Source organism: Chiloscyllium punctatum, chromosome 29 (genome assembly GCF_047496795.1).
Source record: "Chiloscyllium punctatum isolate Juve2018m chromosome 29, sChiPun1.3, whole genome shotgun sequence".
Classification (NCBI taxonomy): domain Eukaryota; kingdom Metazoa; phylum Chordata; class Chondrichthyes; order Orectolobiformes; family Hemiscylliidae; genus Chiloscyllium; species Chiloscyllium punctatum.
In genome coordinates, this window is record NC_092767.1 from 58091509 (window position 1) to 58105354 (window position 13846).

Genomic DNA, 13846 nt, shown 5'->3' on the forward strand with positions numbered 1-13846 from the left:
TGAAAGAGCCAAAGTCATGTATAGAGGACAGTATCCTGATATACCAAAGCACTTGTCATCCAATGAAGCATTGCTACTTTTCTTATGTAAGAGACCTAACACAGAATAGGAAATGCCTCCCTATCAATCCTGAGTTAAAAATCACACAACACCAGGTTATAGTCCAACAGGTTTAATTGGAAGCACACTAGCTTTCGGAGTGATGCTCCTTCATCAGGTGGTAGTGGAGGGCTCAATCCTAACACACAGAATTTATAGCAAAGATTTACAGTATGATGTAACTGAAATTATACATTGAAAAATTGATTGTCTGTTAAGCCTTTCATCTGTTAGAATACAGTGATAGTTTCACTTCTTTCATGTGTAAATCACAAAACCTTTTTTTTAAAAAGTTGCATTCTCGGGTTAGCTGTTAACAATGGTGATAGCTAGACAATACGTTGAAGGTGTTAGCCCCCCCTGTGTTCTCTGTCTATGACCTAATGTTTAGATTGATTCTAATCTAAAAAGTGAAATAACGGAGTTTTACATAAATTCATGCAGTTTTTGAGCTCAGAGTGGATCTCACTCTGATTAGAAAGTTGAGGTGGAAGGGCTGGAACATTATGACCCATCGTTTGCGTATCATCCAGGCACACTAATGCTGACTGGGTATTACAGCAAAGAATCAAAAGGGCAGTAGTTTATTGCACCGTATTGAGTGTCACAAGCAAGGGGAGAGTGTGTGTGAAAGAATGTATGTGTGTGAAAGTGCATGAGACAGTGAGAGAGTGTAAGTGTGAGCATAAGGGTAAAGCAAAAGGGAGAGTGTGCAGAATGGGCAAGAGTGGACAGGTTAATGGAAGCGGTGGAGGAGAGTACAGCACAAAATGGGAGGAGAGGTTACTGAAAGAGTGACTGCAACAACTGAGGGGGTAAGCAGGCATCCTGATCCTCATATAGTGTACAGTATCGTAGAAAATAGGAGCAACTGTGGGCCATTCAATCCTTCTGGCCTTCTTTACCATTCAATATGATCATGGTTGATCACCTGACTCAGCACTCAGTTCCCACCATCTCCCATCCCCTTTGATGCCTTAAGCCATAAATTAACTCCTACTTGAGAAAATTCAATGATTTTCCCTCAATCACCAGTAAAGCAGAGAATTCCACAGGCTCACCACTCTCTGGGGGAAGGAATTTCTCCACAGAACTGTCCTGACAGTTTTCTCCTAATGACTGAGATGTCCAAATTTCCAATTCTACTGCGACCACTAGAACTCATAACAGCCTACAAACCAACAGCTACTCTCAGACAACAACTCACCAGAACGAAGGACCCGATACCCAGCATGAGCAAAACCAATGTAGTGTACAAAATCCCATGCAAGGACTGCACAAAACACTACATAGGACAAACAGGAAGACAGCTAACGATCCGCATCCATGAACACCAACTAGCCACGAAACGACACGAGCAGCTATCCTTAGTAGCCACACACTCAGATGACAAGCAACATGAATTTGACTGGGACAATACTACTATTATCGGACAAGCCAAACAGAGAACAGCCAGGGAATTCCTAGAGGCATGGCACTCATCCACAGATTCAATCAATAAGCACATCGACCTGGACCCAATATACCGACCACTGCAACGGACAGCTGGAACTGACAACCGGAAGCGGCACATTCAAACCACTATAAATGCCGGAGGAAACATCACAGAAGCACTTCACAGGAGGCTCCCAAGCACTGAGGATGTCAGCTAGACAGGGGACGAAGCATCTGCAACATAATTCGGCGAACAGAAGCAGAACAACGAGCACCTGAGCTACAAATCTTCTCACAAACTTTGAATTCTATTGGAACCCTTCTCCTTTAACCTGCCACTCCCATTCAAAGGGAGAAAATTTCAGTCTCTAACCAGCTGGATTTTATCACCCAAATCTTTGGAAATACCAGGGATGTGAGCAGTGACTCAAGGTCTAACTTTAGATGGTCCTATTAGTTCTCACTTTGCAGCTCAGTGGAAATCCGAACTGTTAAATATCAACAAGCTCAGAGCATATGGACATTAACCATGTGAGGAAACAAGTTAAATACAGGGGTAGAGGATGGACACATCATTGTTTATCCTCTCGTTATATATTATGTTCCTTAAACTGCTGTACAGATTTGTTAATTGACTCTTTTGGCACTAAGTCATGCCCACAATGCAATAAAGTTCTTGCCACTAAAGACGGCAAACCTTATAACCCTGTATTTCCCCTGGGTAATCCACCTAGCCTGTGCATCTTTGGACCATGGGAGGAAACCGGAGCATCTGGAGGAAACCTACAGACACATCGGTAGAATGTGCAGACTCCACATAGATAGTTGCCTGAGAGTGGACTCGAACCTGTAGCCATGATGTGGAGTTGCTGTTGTTGCACTGGGGTGGACAAGGTCAGAAGTCACATGACACCAGGTTACAGTCCAGTAGGTTTATTTGAAATCACAAACTTTCAGAACGCTGCTCCTAAGATCCATGTAGACAATATCCACTGCTCTACCTTCATCGATCACTTTTGCCACCTCCTTAAAAAATTCAATCAAGTTAATAAGTTAATAACCTGCCCTGCACAAAGCCATGCCGACTGTTCCAACTTGGCTCTGCTTTTCCAAGCACACATAAATTTTACCCTAAAAATATCGCCAATAGCTTCCCAACCACCAGTGTGAAAACCACCCATCTATAGTTTCCTGGATTATCCCTATTTCCCCTTCTTGAACAAAGGAATAATATTAGCTACTCGCCAGTCCTCCAGGACCTCACCAGTAGCTACTGAGCATACAAAGATCTAGGTCAAGGCCTCAGCAATCTGCTCTCTTGCCTCTCTCAATAACCTGGGGTTGTTACCATTGGGCCGTGGGGCCTAAGGCACTGGAAACAGCAAAACCAACGTTGATTATTTGGTTGACAAACTGGTGGATAGCATTGCCTGACAGAGTTAAAACGTTAGAGATAATTGAAGCACTGGCACAACTCTCGGACTTAAAGGAAGTACAATAATGGTCAAGCACTTCAAGTAGTGAAATGTCAGGATCGGGTGTTACCGTTGAAGTGGCTGGAGCACGAGGAGACAATGAAGGAACCAGAAATGGCAGAAAAAGATGAGGAAAGGGAGTTAGCATTAAGAAAACAAGAAATGGAAAAATAAAGCTCAAAATGGAAATGAGAAAATTATAATGCAAATGAGAGAGAACATGAATAGTTACTAAAAGTAGCACAATTGAAAGATTAGGCATCAAGATGCAGAGTTTGGTGGGGAGAATCTGAGCCATGTAATTCAATATTCAAAGAAATATTTAAATTTGCACAGTCCTGACCAAAATTTGAGGACAGCGATATGAAAACATGTCATTTGAGGAAATGGCTCGACAACTTAACTGGGCAAAAGGTGAATGGGCAGTGTAGATTGACAGGTAAAGTACAGGAAATTTGTGGCAGAGGAAATTTTCCAGCATTAGTGACTGTAAGGGCTGCCCACATTTGAAAGTCATAAAATGGCTGATAAGGCATAGACAATTAAACAGCCTGCTCCAGCATTAAGTGAAACATCATGGTACCTTTGAACAGGGCTATTCCAGGGTGAATGGGAGCCCCTACACAAACAGACATCAACAACAGTTCAATAAGAAGATGTCTAAGGATCGACATGAGTTTATTACATTACGACATGTGATTGATTCCAGCCTCACTAATGAAAGAATCTTGTTTCATAAATTAAGTGAACAGCACCAATTACTATAAGGGGTGTAAACCTCAGTCCATGACATAGTCAGTCTCAATTATTGTGCAGCTGTGCAAACAGCTAAAATTACTTTGTAGTAATCAGTTGTTGCATTGAATCTATTCACAATATTAAGAAATAGGTTCTAGTTAAAGATTTTTCAGGTAATCACAGAGATAAATTTCAATGTAAATATAGATACACATTTATAACCAGAGTTTAATAGAAGAGTTAGGGGAAAACATACAAACATAGATGTGAAATTTAACTAGTCTTGAGAAACACTTTCCTTATCTCTAAAAACATGCTTGGCACACCTTGTATGCAATGACTTGTTCGCAACTTTTTAGTTAAAGAGTGCTTAAAACAGGAGTAGCTGTCAAACTTTACGTACAACTAACTTTATAACAAGAATTAACACCGAATCTTATAGCAGTTAGTTAGAACCAACAGTCTTTTTTATTTTTTATACTTATAACTGGGACAATGGAAAATATGAGAGGAGTAACAGAATTTGAAAGAGATAGCAAAGCAATACAAGGGTCAACAGAATTCAAGCAGTCCTTAGAGAAAAGCAAGTCTGTGACAAGTCCGAAGGAGTGATCTTGGAATGTAAATTAATAGAATACATAGAAAGAGTCCAAGGCTGGTGATTACAATGTCTGCTAAACACCATGAGATCATGGGAACCTGGGCCTGCCCATAGGAATGCCCAATATTGATTACTTGTATCATAGGATTGCATGTATAGAATAAGGGGAAGGACACAGTCAACACATTGCATGTGATTATTGTAACATAAATGCTGTATTTCACTGTAAAAACTAGAACGTCATTGATTTCGCTTCTGATCTGAGCTGAAGATTAAGAGAATGACTGGGTTCTCACGTCAAGACCAAATTTGGGGAAGAAATTTGGCCCTCTCCCTGCATTAACAGATTATTGCTTGAATAGGAGTTAAGTCTGCCATGTGCCTGAATCCTGCCTCCCTCCTGAGTCTTTGTCCCTGTTCAGGGGTTACGCTCCTACAGTGCCGAAACTATGTTGGCTGCATCAGAGTTAGTGCTTGATGCATATATCTCAATTGAAGGAAGCAGCCAGGACAAACTTGCATTGAATTCAAAAGGGTTAAGCGAAGTAATTTTGATGGGTGAATGGAAGTAATGAAGGTGAAATCATTTATGAAAAGTTCTTCGAGGAATTTAAAAATTCACTAATTTCTGCAATAAAGAACCCGTGATGTGGACCAGTAGCAATAATAGCAATAATCCATAAAACTAAATTTTATTCCATTACCCTCATAAACTCAAAAAAGGTACGAAGTGGAAGAAAGGCAAGTAGCCAAGACAAAGACTAGATAGTGAGAATGCCCCTGAGGTTTCCTCCACAAATCAGAAAGCAAAGTACTGTGGGGTAGGTGAAAATCAGAAGCCAAGGTGTCCCAATTGTAACAAGACACACATTCATTCGGAATGCTGGAAGTTGAAAGGGAAACTCATAAATTTATTGAGAGAGGCTTTAAGAGATGTATTTTGCCTTTTTTTTTAAGTAAAGAAAGGTTGAGACAGAGGTACTGAGCAGTCCACTCAAAGCCATTTAAAGTAAACAGCTTGTGAGGCCTTGGGTTTTTAAAAAAAGTTAGAACAAAGAAGCAGCCTGAATGGGTGTGATCAAGCTCCCACAGAACCAGGAGTTTTAGTTTGAGATTTTTGCAGGAGCTGTGGTCTTGAGGCTGGATATGAAAGCTCTCATTCCTCTTTCTGTTACAGCTAAAATCTAGGATTCTCTTTCTATTGCTAGAATCGCATATCAGACAATCTATTTTACTGAATTTGCATTTACCAAAGGAGTGCTTATGGGATGTTACTGTATTAGAACAGTTAATTAGTTGTAGTTAATATACATATATATTATTAAGTATTTTGATAGTTACAGTTAAGCCAATTCTTTTCTTTATTTTTATTATTTCCGTATTTTAATTATAGTGTATGAATAAAAGATGTCTTGCTTCAACAGTTTGACCAATTGTATTGCATCCAGAACATAACGCCTTACAGTTACGTTTAAAATAAGAACATTTTAGAGTCAAGACTATCTTCTTCATATATTTTTAGGGAGTCTGGTCTGGCCCAGTCACTAACAGGATAAGAGTATCACTGCCTGGGCCAACATTTATTGCCCGTCCCTAATTACGAGTGGTGAGCTGCTTTCTTGACACCATGGTTGATGCCATCACATGATTCACTTCATAACGCCCCTTTGCCAAGCCCTTGTCATTGAATATCCAACATAAGAAACATCAATGAACTTAACCTTAACTGTGTCTCTGTTTGAATTTTGAAGATTTGTTCACCCCTATCAATTGAGCAGGGGCGACTGGGTGCTCTCTCATCAAACCCACCAGCACCAATGATCATTTACCAAGAGTGGATGCTTTACAGATCCCTAAGATTGTGGCATGAACTTACCACAGGGCTCTCTCCCAGTCGAGAGTACAGGAGGAAGCTGTGGAGATCCCCATGTTTCATGAATGGAAGGATGACCACTGGTGATGGAAAGCCTTCATTCTCATGATTCTGTAGGCAGACCCCTGTATTTGGAGAAAGAAAGAAGAAAAACCATGTGATAAATTAAATGACAGCAGACTGGAAATATTAAAGCCAGATGCTCCTTCATTGTCACTGGGTGAAAATCCTGGAACTCAAACCCTATTAGTATCGTGCGGCTACCTGCACCAAATGGACTGTGATGGTTCAAGAAAGCAGCTCACCAACACCTTCACAAAGGCAACTAAGAAGGGCAATTAATGATGGTCTAGCCACTGATGCCCACGAAGGGCCTGTTTCCAGACTGTAAGTAATCTAATCTAAACGTCCCAACTTCTACACTCAATGTACTGACTGATAAAGGCAAGTGTACCAAACACTTTCTTCACTACCCTATATACCTGTGACTCCACCTTCCAGGAACGATTAACCTGCACCGCAAGGTCTCTTTGTTTGGCAACACTCCCCAGGATCCTACCATTAAGTGTATAAGTCTTGCCTTGATTTACCTTTCCAAAATGTAGCACCTCACATTTGTCTAAATTAAATTCCGTCTGCCACTCTTTGGCTCATCAACCTATCCGATCAAAGACCCATTGTAGTCGAGATAACCTTCATCACTGTCCACTACACCTCCAATCTTGATGTCATCTGCACAATGACTAACCACTCGCCCTATATTCACATTCAAATCACTCACATAGGTGACAAAAAGCAGTGGACTCAACCGAACCTTGTGGTACACCGCTGGTCACAGGCCTCCAGCCCAAAAAACAATCCTCCACTACCACGCTCTGTCTCTACCTTCAATTCAATTTTGAATCAAAATGGCTAGCTGTCCATATTCAAATGTGATCTAACCTTGCTAACCAATCTACATGTGGAACTTTGCTGCAGTTCATATAGACAATGGCCATCGCTGTGCCTTCATCAGTCTTCTTTGTCACTTCATCAAAAAACTAAATCAAATTAGTGAGTCACGAGTTTTTAATAAAAAACATTTGTGGGATGTAGGCATCGCTGGCTGGCCAGCATTTATTGTCCAGTCCTAGTTACACTTGGGAAGATGGTGGTGAGCTGCCATCTTAAACCACTGCAGTCCACCACAATGCCATTAGGGAGGAAATTACAAGGTTTTGACCCTAGATTGAATTGGTCGTGGGTTTGGAAGGTAATCTTTGGTGAATTTCTGCATCTTATAGATAGTACACACTGCTGCTACTGAGCATTGTTGGTGGAGGGAGTGGATACTTGTGGATGTAGTGCCAATCAAGCAGGCTGCTTTGTCCCAGATGGTGTCAAGCTTCTTGAGTGTTGTTGGAGCTGCCCCATCCAAGCAAGTGGAGAATATTACATCACACTTCTGACTTGTGCCTTGTAAATGGTGGGCAGGTTTTGAGTAGTCAGGAGGTGAGTTACTTGTCACAACATTCCTAGCGTCTGACCTGCTCTTGCAGCTACTGTGTTTATGTGGTGAGTCCAATTGAGTTTTTTTTGGTCAATGATAATCCCTAGATGTTGATAGTGTGGGATTCAGTGATGGTAATACCATTGAATGTGCATGCATAAAGCCAAGTTTACTTTCCCTAATCATAGAATCCCTCCAGTGTGGAAACAGGCTATTTGGCACAACCAGTCTACATCAACCCTCCGAAGAGTATCCCACCCAGACCTATTCCCCTACGCTGTGATCCCCCTGACTAATGCACCTAGTCTACACATCCTTGAACACTATGGGCAACTTAGCATGGCCAGTTCACCTAACCTGCACATCTTTGGACTGTAGGAGGAAACCGCAGCACCCGGAGGACACCCACGTAGATACGGGGAGAATGTTCAAATTCCACACTGATAGTTGCTCGAGGCTGGAATCAAACCCAGGACCCTGATACTGTAAGGCAGCAGTGCTAACCACTGAGCCACAGTGTGTGCTTTTCCAAATACTTATAGATCCTGTCCCTCAGAATCATCTCCAACAGCTTACCCACCACAGACATCAGGTTTATAGGTCTATAGTTCCCTGGCGTTTCCTTACCAACTTTCTTAAATAATAACATTTTCCACATGCCAGTCTTTCAGCACCTCACCTGTGGCTATTGATACAAATATCTCAGCTAGGGATTCGGCAATCATTTTCTTAGCTTCCCATACAGTTCTGGGATACATCTAATCAGCTCTCATAGGTTTATCCACCTTTATGCATTTTAAGATGTCAAACATCACCTCCCCTGAAAAATAGACACTTTTCAAGATACCAGTATTTATTTCTTCAAGTTGTCTAGTTTCCATATCCTTCTCCACAGCAAATAATTACGCAAAATACTCGTTTAGTATCTCACCCATTTCCTGCAGTTTCATACATAGACCACCTTATTGATCTTTAAGGAGCCCTGAGTTACTCTTTTGTCCTTAATGTATTTGCAGATTCTCCTTAACCCGAATTGTCAAAGTTATCTCATGTCCCCTTGTTACCCTCCTGACTTCCTTCTCAAGTATACTCTGACTGCTTTTATATTCCTCGAGGGATTCACTGAATTCCAGCTGCCAGTACTTGCCATATGCCTCCTCCTTTTCTCTTGACCAAAGCCTCAATTTCTTTAGTCATCCAATATTCCCTACACCTACCAGTCTTGCCCTTCGCACTAATTGAAGTATACTGGGCTCTCATTATGTCATTTTTGAAGACCTCCCACTTTCCAGTTGCCCCTTTACCTGTGAATAGCCTCTCCCATTCATCGCCTCCTGGGAAAATCACAAGAGATATACATTTAGAAATTTCACTATTCAGAGAGTCACAGAGATGTACAACATGGAAACAGACCCTCCATCCAACTTGTCCATGCTGACCCAGATATCCCAAATTAATCTAGTCCCATCTGCCAGCATTTGGCCCATATCCTTCTAAGCCCTCCCTATTCATATATCCATCCAGGTGCCTTTTAAATGTTGTAATTGTACCAGCCTCCACCACATCCTCTGGCAGCTCATTCCATACACGACCAACTTTTGCGAGAAAAAGTTACCCCTGAGGTCCCTTTTATAACTTTCCCCTCTCATCCTTGATGGCACATCCCATTTTCCTGAAGCACAACACAACCTCAACTCAAATTCAGTTCATCTGGTCATTAAAGGAATGATCCTCTTCACAAACAATTCCACCCAGCACCAAACGATAGTGTTTGCCAGCTCTGTGGATTTGACTAGCTATTTGTGGGCTTGTTAAATTCTTTTGTCTATTTACTAGGGATACAGGATTCCACAGTTCTATACCAGTAAAAAAAAACTCTGTGGCTACTTTAGTACATTACAGAGCATGGTATGATGACATTTTTTAAACGATGACATGTAATGAAAAAAAGGTAATAATCAAACATGCAACAAGTGAACTTCCTGCTGCTCTTCTTTGTTCATTTGTTTTCCTCAAATTTGATGCCTTCCCTAACTTCTTTAGGTAACTATGCATGGTGTGTCCTCTGCAGAACCCACACATTCCGACATCTGAATTGCTTTGCAACTTGATGCACTATGAGCCAAATGCACTGAAGAAGTTGCTTGACTGCTAGGCTGAACACTGCCAATTTGTCTTAACGACCCATTGCCCATTTCAAGTCCCATACTGAGCAATTCCTTCCTGGATGCCCTACCTGAAACCATGTGACCTGTGTCAAAACTCCCTTTCTGGACAGTATTCTGGCCGTACTAGTCACTTCAGTGAGCTTAGGGAAGTATCACTCTCACTGTATCTGAGGTTCTACTGCAGAAACAAGACTACATGATCTAGTCTGACAGCCCTAAGGGATTGCTGCGTTGTCAGTACGTGCTTTCTCACAGATAACATAGTTATAGAGATGTACAGCACGGAAACAGGCCCTTCGGTCCAACTTGTTTATGCCGATGAGATACCCCAACCCCAATCTAGTCCCACCTGCCAGCACCTGGCCCATATCCCTCCAAACCCTTTCTATTCATACACCCATCCAGGTGCCTTTTCAATGTTGCAATTGTACCAGCCTCCACGACTTCCTTGACAGTCCCTTCCGCACATGCACCACCCTCTGCGTGAGAAAGTTGGCCCTTGGGTCTCTTTCATATCTTTCCCTTCTCACCCAAAATCTATTCCCTCTAGTTCTGGAGTCTCCCATACCAGAGAAAAGACCTTGTCTATTGATCCTATCCATGCCCCTCATGATTTTATAAACCTGTACAAGGTCACCCCTCATAACATGTTAAATTGAAATCTCTACATCCTCACACGTGATGTATAATATCCTGTTGCACTATGTTGAGATGTAAAAAACACAGCCAAGTTAGTCTAGCATCACCAAACAGGCATTACAGTCACCTGTTATCACCAGGTCAGAGATCTCACAACACCTGGTTAGAGTCCAACAGGTTTATTTGAAATCACAAGCTTTCTAAGCATTGCTCCAGATGAACAGCATGGTGCAAGCTTGTCAAGGCAAAATTAAATACAATTTTGAGTCCTTGGTGTATTATTTTCATCATGATACACAGCTTCATTTATAGAATGCAATCCTGTCAAAATGCATCAGGACTCACATTATGTAAGGGACTACTCCCTGGCAATCATAAATTAAATATTTACATAGAAAGTAGGTTTAGGAGTAGGCCATTCAGCCCTTCGAGCCTGCACACCATTCAATACGATCATGGCTGACCCTGCAATCTCAGTATCCCACTTGCGCCCTCCCCCCTTACCCCTTGATACCTTTAGCCACAAGTTTCACATCCAGCTCCCTCTTGAATATACCTAATGAACTGGCCCCAACAGCTTCCTGTTGGAGGGAATTCCACAGGTTTACATCTCTCTGAGTGAAGATGGTCTTCCTCAGTCTTGAATGGCTTACCCCTTATTCTTAGACTGTGACCCCGAGTTTTGGACTTGCCCAACATCAGAAATATTCTTCCCACATCTAGCCTGTCGAGTCCCTTCAGAATTTATATGTTTGTATGAGATTCCCCCTCGTTCTTCTAAATTCCACTGAGTGCAAGCCCAGTCAATTCAGTCTTTCCGCATATGTCAGTCCTGCCATCCTGGGAATCAGTCTGATGAACCTGCACTGGACTCACTCAATAGCAAGAATGTTCTTCCTTCGACTAGGAGGCCAAAACTGCATACAATACTCAAGGTGTGGCCTCACCAAGGCCCTGTATAACTGCAGCAAGATGTCCTTACTCCAATACTTCATCCTCTAACTATGAAGGAGAGCATGTCATTAGCTTTCCTCATTGCACGCTGCACCTGCATGCTAACCTTCAGCGACTCTTCCACCATGACACCCAGGTCTCGTTGCACCTCACCTTTTCCGAAACTGCCACCATTCAGATAATAATCTGTCTTCCTGATTTTGTGAGCAAAGTGGATTACCTCACATTTATCCAAATTATGCTGCATTTGCCAACTATTTGCCCACTCAGCCAGTCTGTCCAAGTCACCCTGCAGCCTCTTAGCAACTTCCTCACAGCAAACACTGCCATCCAGTTTAGTGTCATCTGCACATTTGGAGATAAACATTCAATTCCTTCATCCAAATCATTAATGTATATTGTAAACAGCTGGGGTCCCAGCACTGAACCATACAGCACCCCACTCGTTACTGCCTGAAATTCTGGAAAGGATGCATTTATTCCAACTCTCCACTTCCTGTCTGCAATCCAGTTTTCTATCCATGTCAATACATTATCTCTGATAACATGAGTTTTAATTTTCCGTACTAATTTCTTGTGTGGAATCTTGTCAAAAGCCTTTTGAAAGTCCAGATACACAACATCTACTGATTCACCCTTGTCCACGCTACTGGTCACATCTTCAAAGAATTACAGCAGATTTACCAAGCATGATTTCTCTTTAGTGAATCCATGCTGACTCAGGCTGATTCTGTCACCACTTTCCAAGTGCTCAGTTATTACATCCCTAATGATTGACTCCAGCATTTTCCCCAACATCTATGTCAGGCTAACCAGCTGATAATTCCCCATTTTCTCTCCTTCCTTTTTTAAAGATTGGAGTTACATTAGCTACTGTCTAGTCCATTGGAATTCTTCCAGAGTCTACAGAGTGCTGGAACATGATCACCAATGCATCCATTATTTTAAGGGCCACTTCCTTAATTATGTTGGTCATTGTTGGAGAGTAGGTCGTACGAGGATAGGCTGAGAGTTTTCGGCCTTTTCTCGTTGGAACGGCGAAGGATGAGGGGTGACTTGATAGAGGTTTATAAGATGATCAGAGGAATAGATAGAGTAGACAGTCAGAAACTTTTTCCCCGGGTACAACAGAGTGTTACAAGGGGACATAAATTTAAGGTGAAGGGTGGAAGGTATAGGGGAGATGTCAGGGGTGGGTTTTTTACCCAGAGAGTGGTGGGGGCATGGAATGCGCTGCCCGTGGGAGTGGTAGAGTCAGAATCATTGGCGACCTTTAAGCGGCATTTGGATAGGTACATGGATGGGTGCTTAATCTAGGTTAGAAGTTCGGCACAACATCGTGGGCCGAAGGGCCTGTTCTGTGCTGTATTGTTCTATGTTCTATGTTCTATGTTGGGATGCAGAGCATCATGCCTGGGAACTCATTGTGTTTTAATCTCATTAATGTCCCCAATACCATTTCCTGACTAATAAGGATTTCCTTCAGTTCCCCTTTAATGCTTGACCCTCTGTCCCCGAGCATCTCCTGAGGGTTATTTGTGTCCTCCTTAGTGAAGACAGATCCAAAGTATTTGTTCTGCCATCTCTTTGTTTCCCATTATGAATTCACCTGATTCTAACTGCAAGGGACAAACTACATTTGTTTTCACCAGTCTTTCTTTCTTCACATATCTATAGAAGCTTTGTACTCAAGTTGTCCATTTTCTGTGAGCTCACTTTTATATTCTATTTTCCATTTCCAAATTAAACCCTTTATCCTCCTGTGCTAAATTTAAAATTTATCCTAATCCTCAGGTTTGTTGCTTTTTCTGGCAAATTTATACGCCTCCTCTTTGGCTTTAACACTGTCCCTGATTTCCCTTATTAGCCATGGTTGAGCCACCTTCCCTGCTTTACTCTTCCCTGCTTTACCAGATAGGGGTGTACAGTTGTTGAAGTTCATCCATGTATTCTTTAAATGTCTGTCATTCCCTATCCACTGTTAACCCCTTAAGTATCCTTTGTCAGCTTATCCCAGCCAATGCATACCTTATACTGTCAAAGTTAGCTTTCTTTACATTCAGGATCCTAGTGTCAGAATTAATTGTGTCACTTTCTATTTTAGTGAAGAATTCTACCATATTATGGTCACTCTTCCCCAAAGCATCTCGCACCACAATGTTGTTAATTAATCCTCTCTCATTACAGAAAGCCAAGTCTAGGATGGCTTGCTCTTTAGCTGGTTTTAGATTAGATTAGATTAGATTAGATTAGATTAGATTACTTACAGTGTGGAAACAGGCCCTTCGGCCCAACAAATCCACACCGCCCCGCCGAAGCGTAACCCACCCATACCCCTACATCTACATCTACATCTACCCCTTACCTAACACTACG

The 13846-nt window shown here is 41.9% G+C and overlaps 1 protein-coding gene across 2 annotated transcripts in view; it reads right to left on the minus strand.

Moving 5' to 3' along the window:
• axl (AXL receptor tyrosine kinase) overlaps positions 1-13846 on the minus strand; it is a 219242-nt gene that overhangs the window by 20555 nt on the left and 184841 nt on the right. For both annotated transcript variants that reach the window (XM_072549154.1, XM_072549155.1), the window contains exon 16: positions 6224-6345. In XM_072549154.1, coding sequence (XP_072405255.1) covers positions 6224-6345 — 122 coding nt within the window. The remainder of the gene's footprint in view (positions 1-6223; positions 6346-13846) is intronic.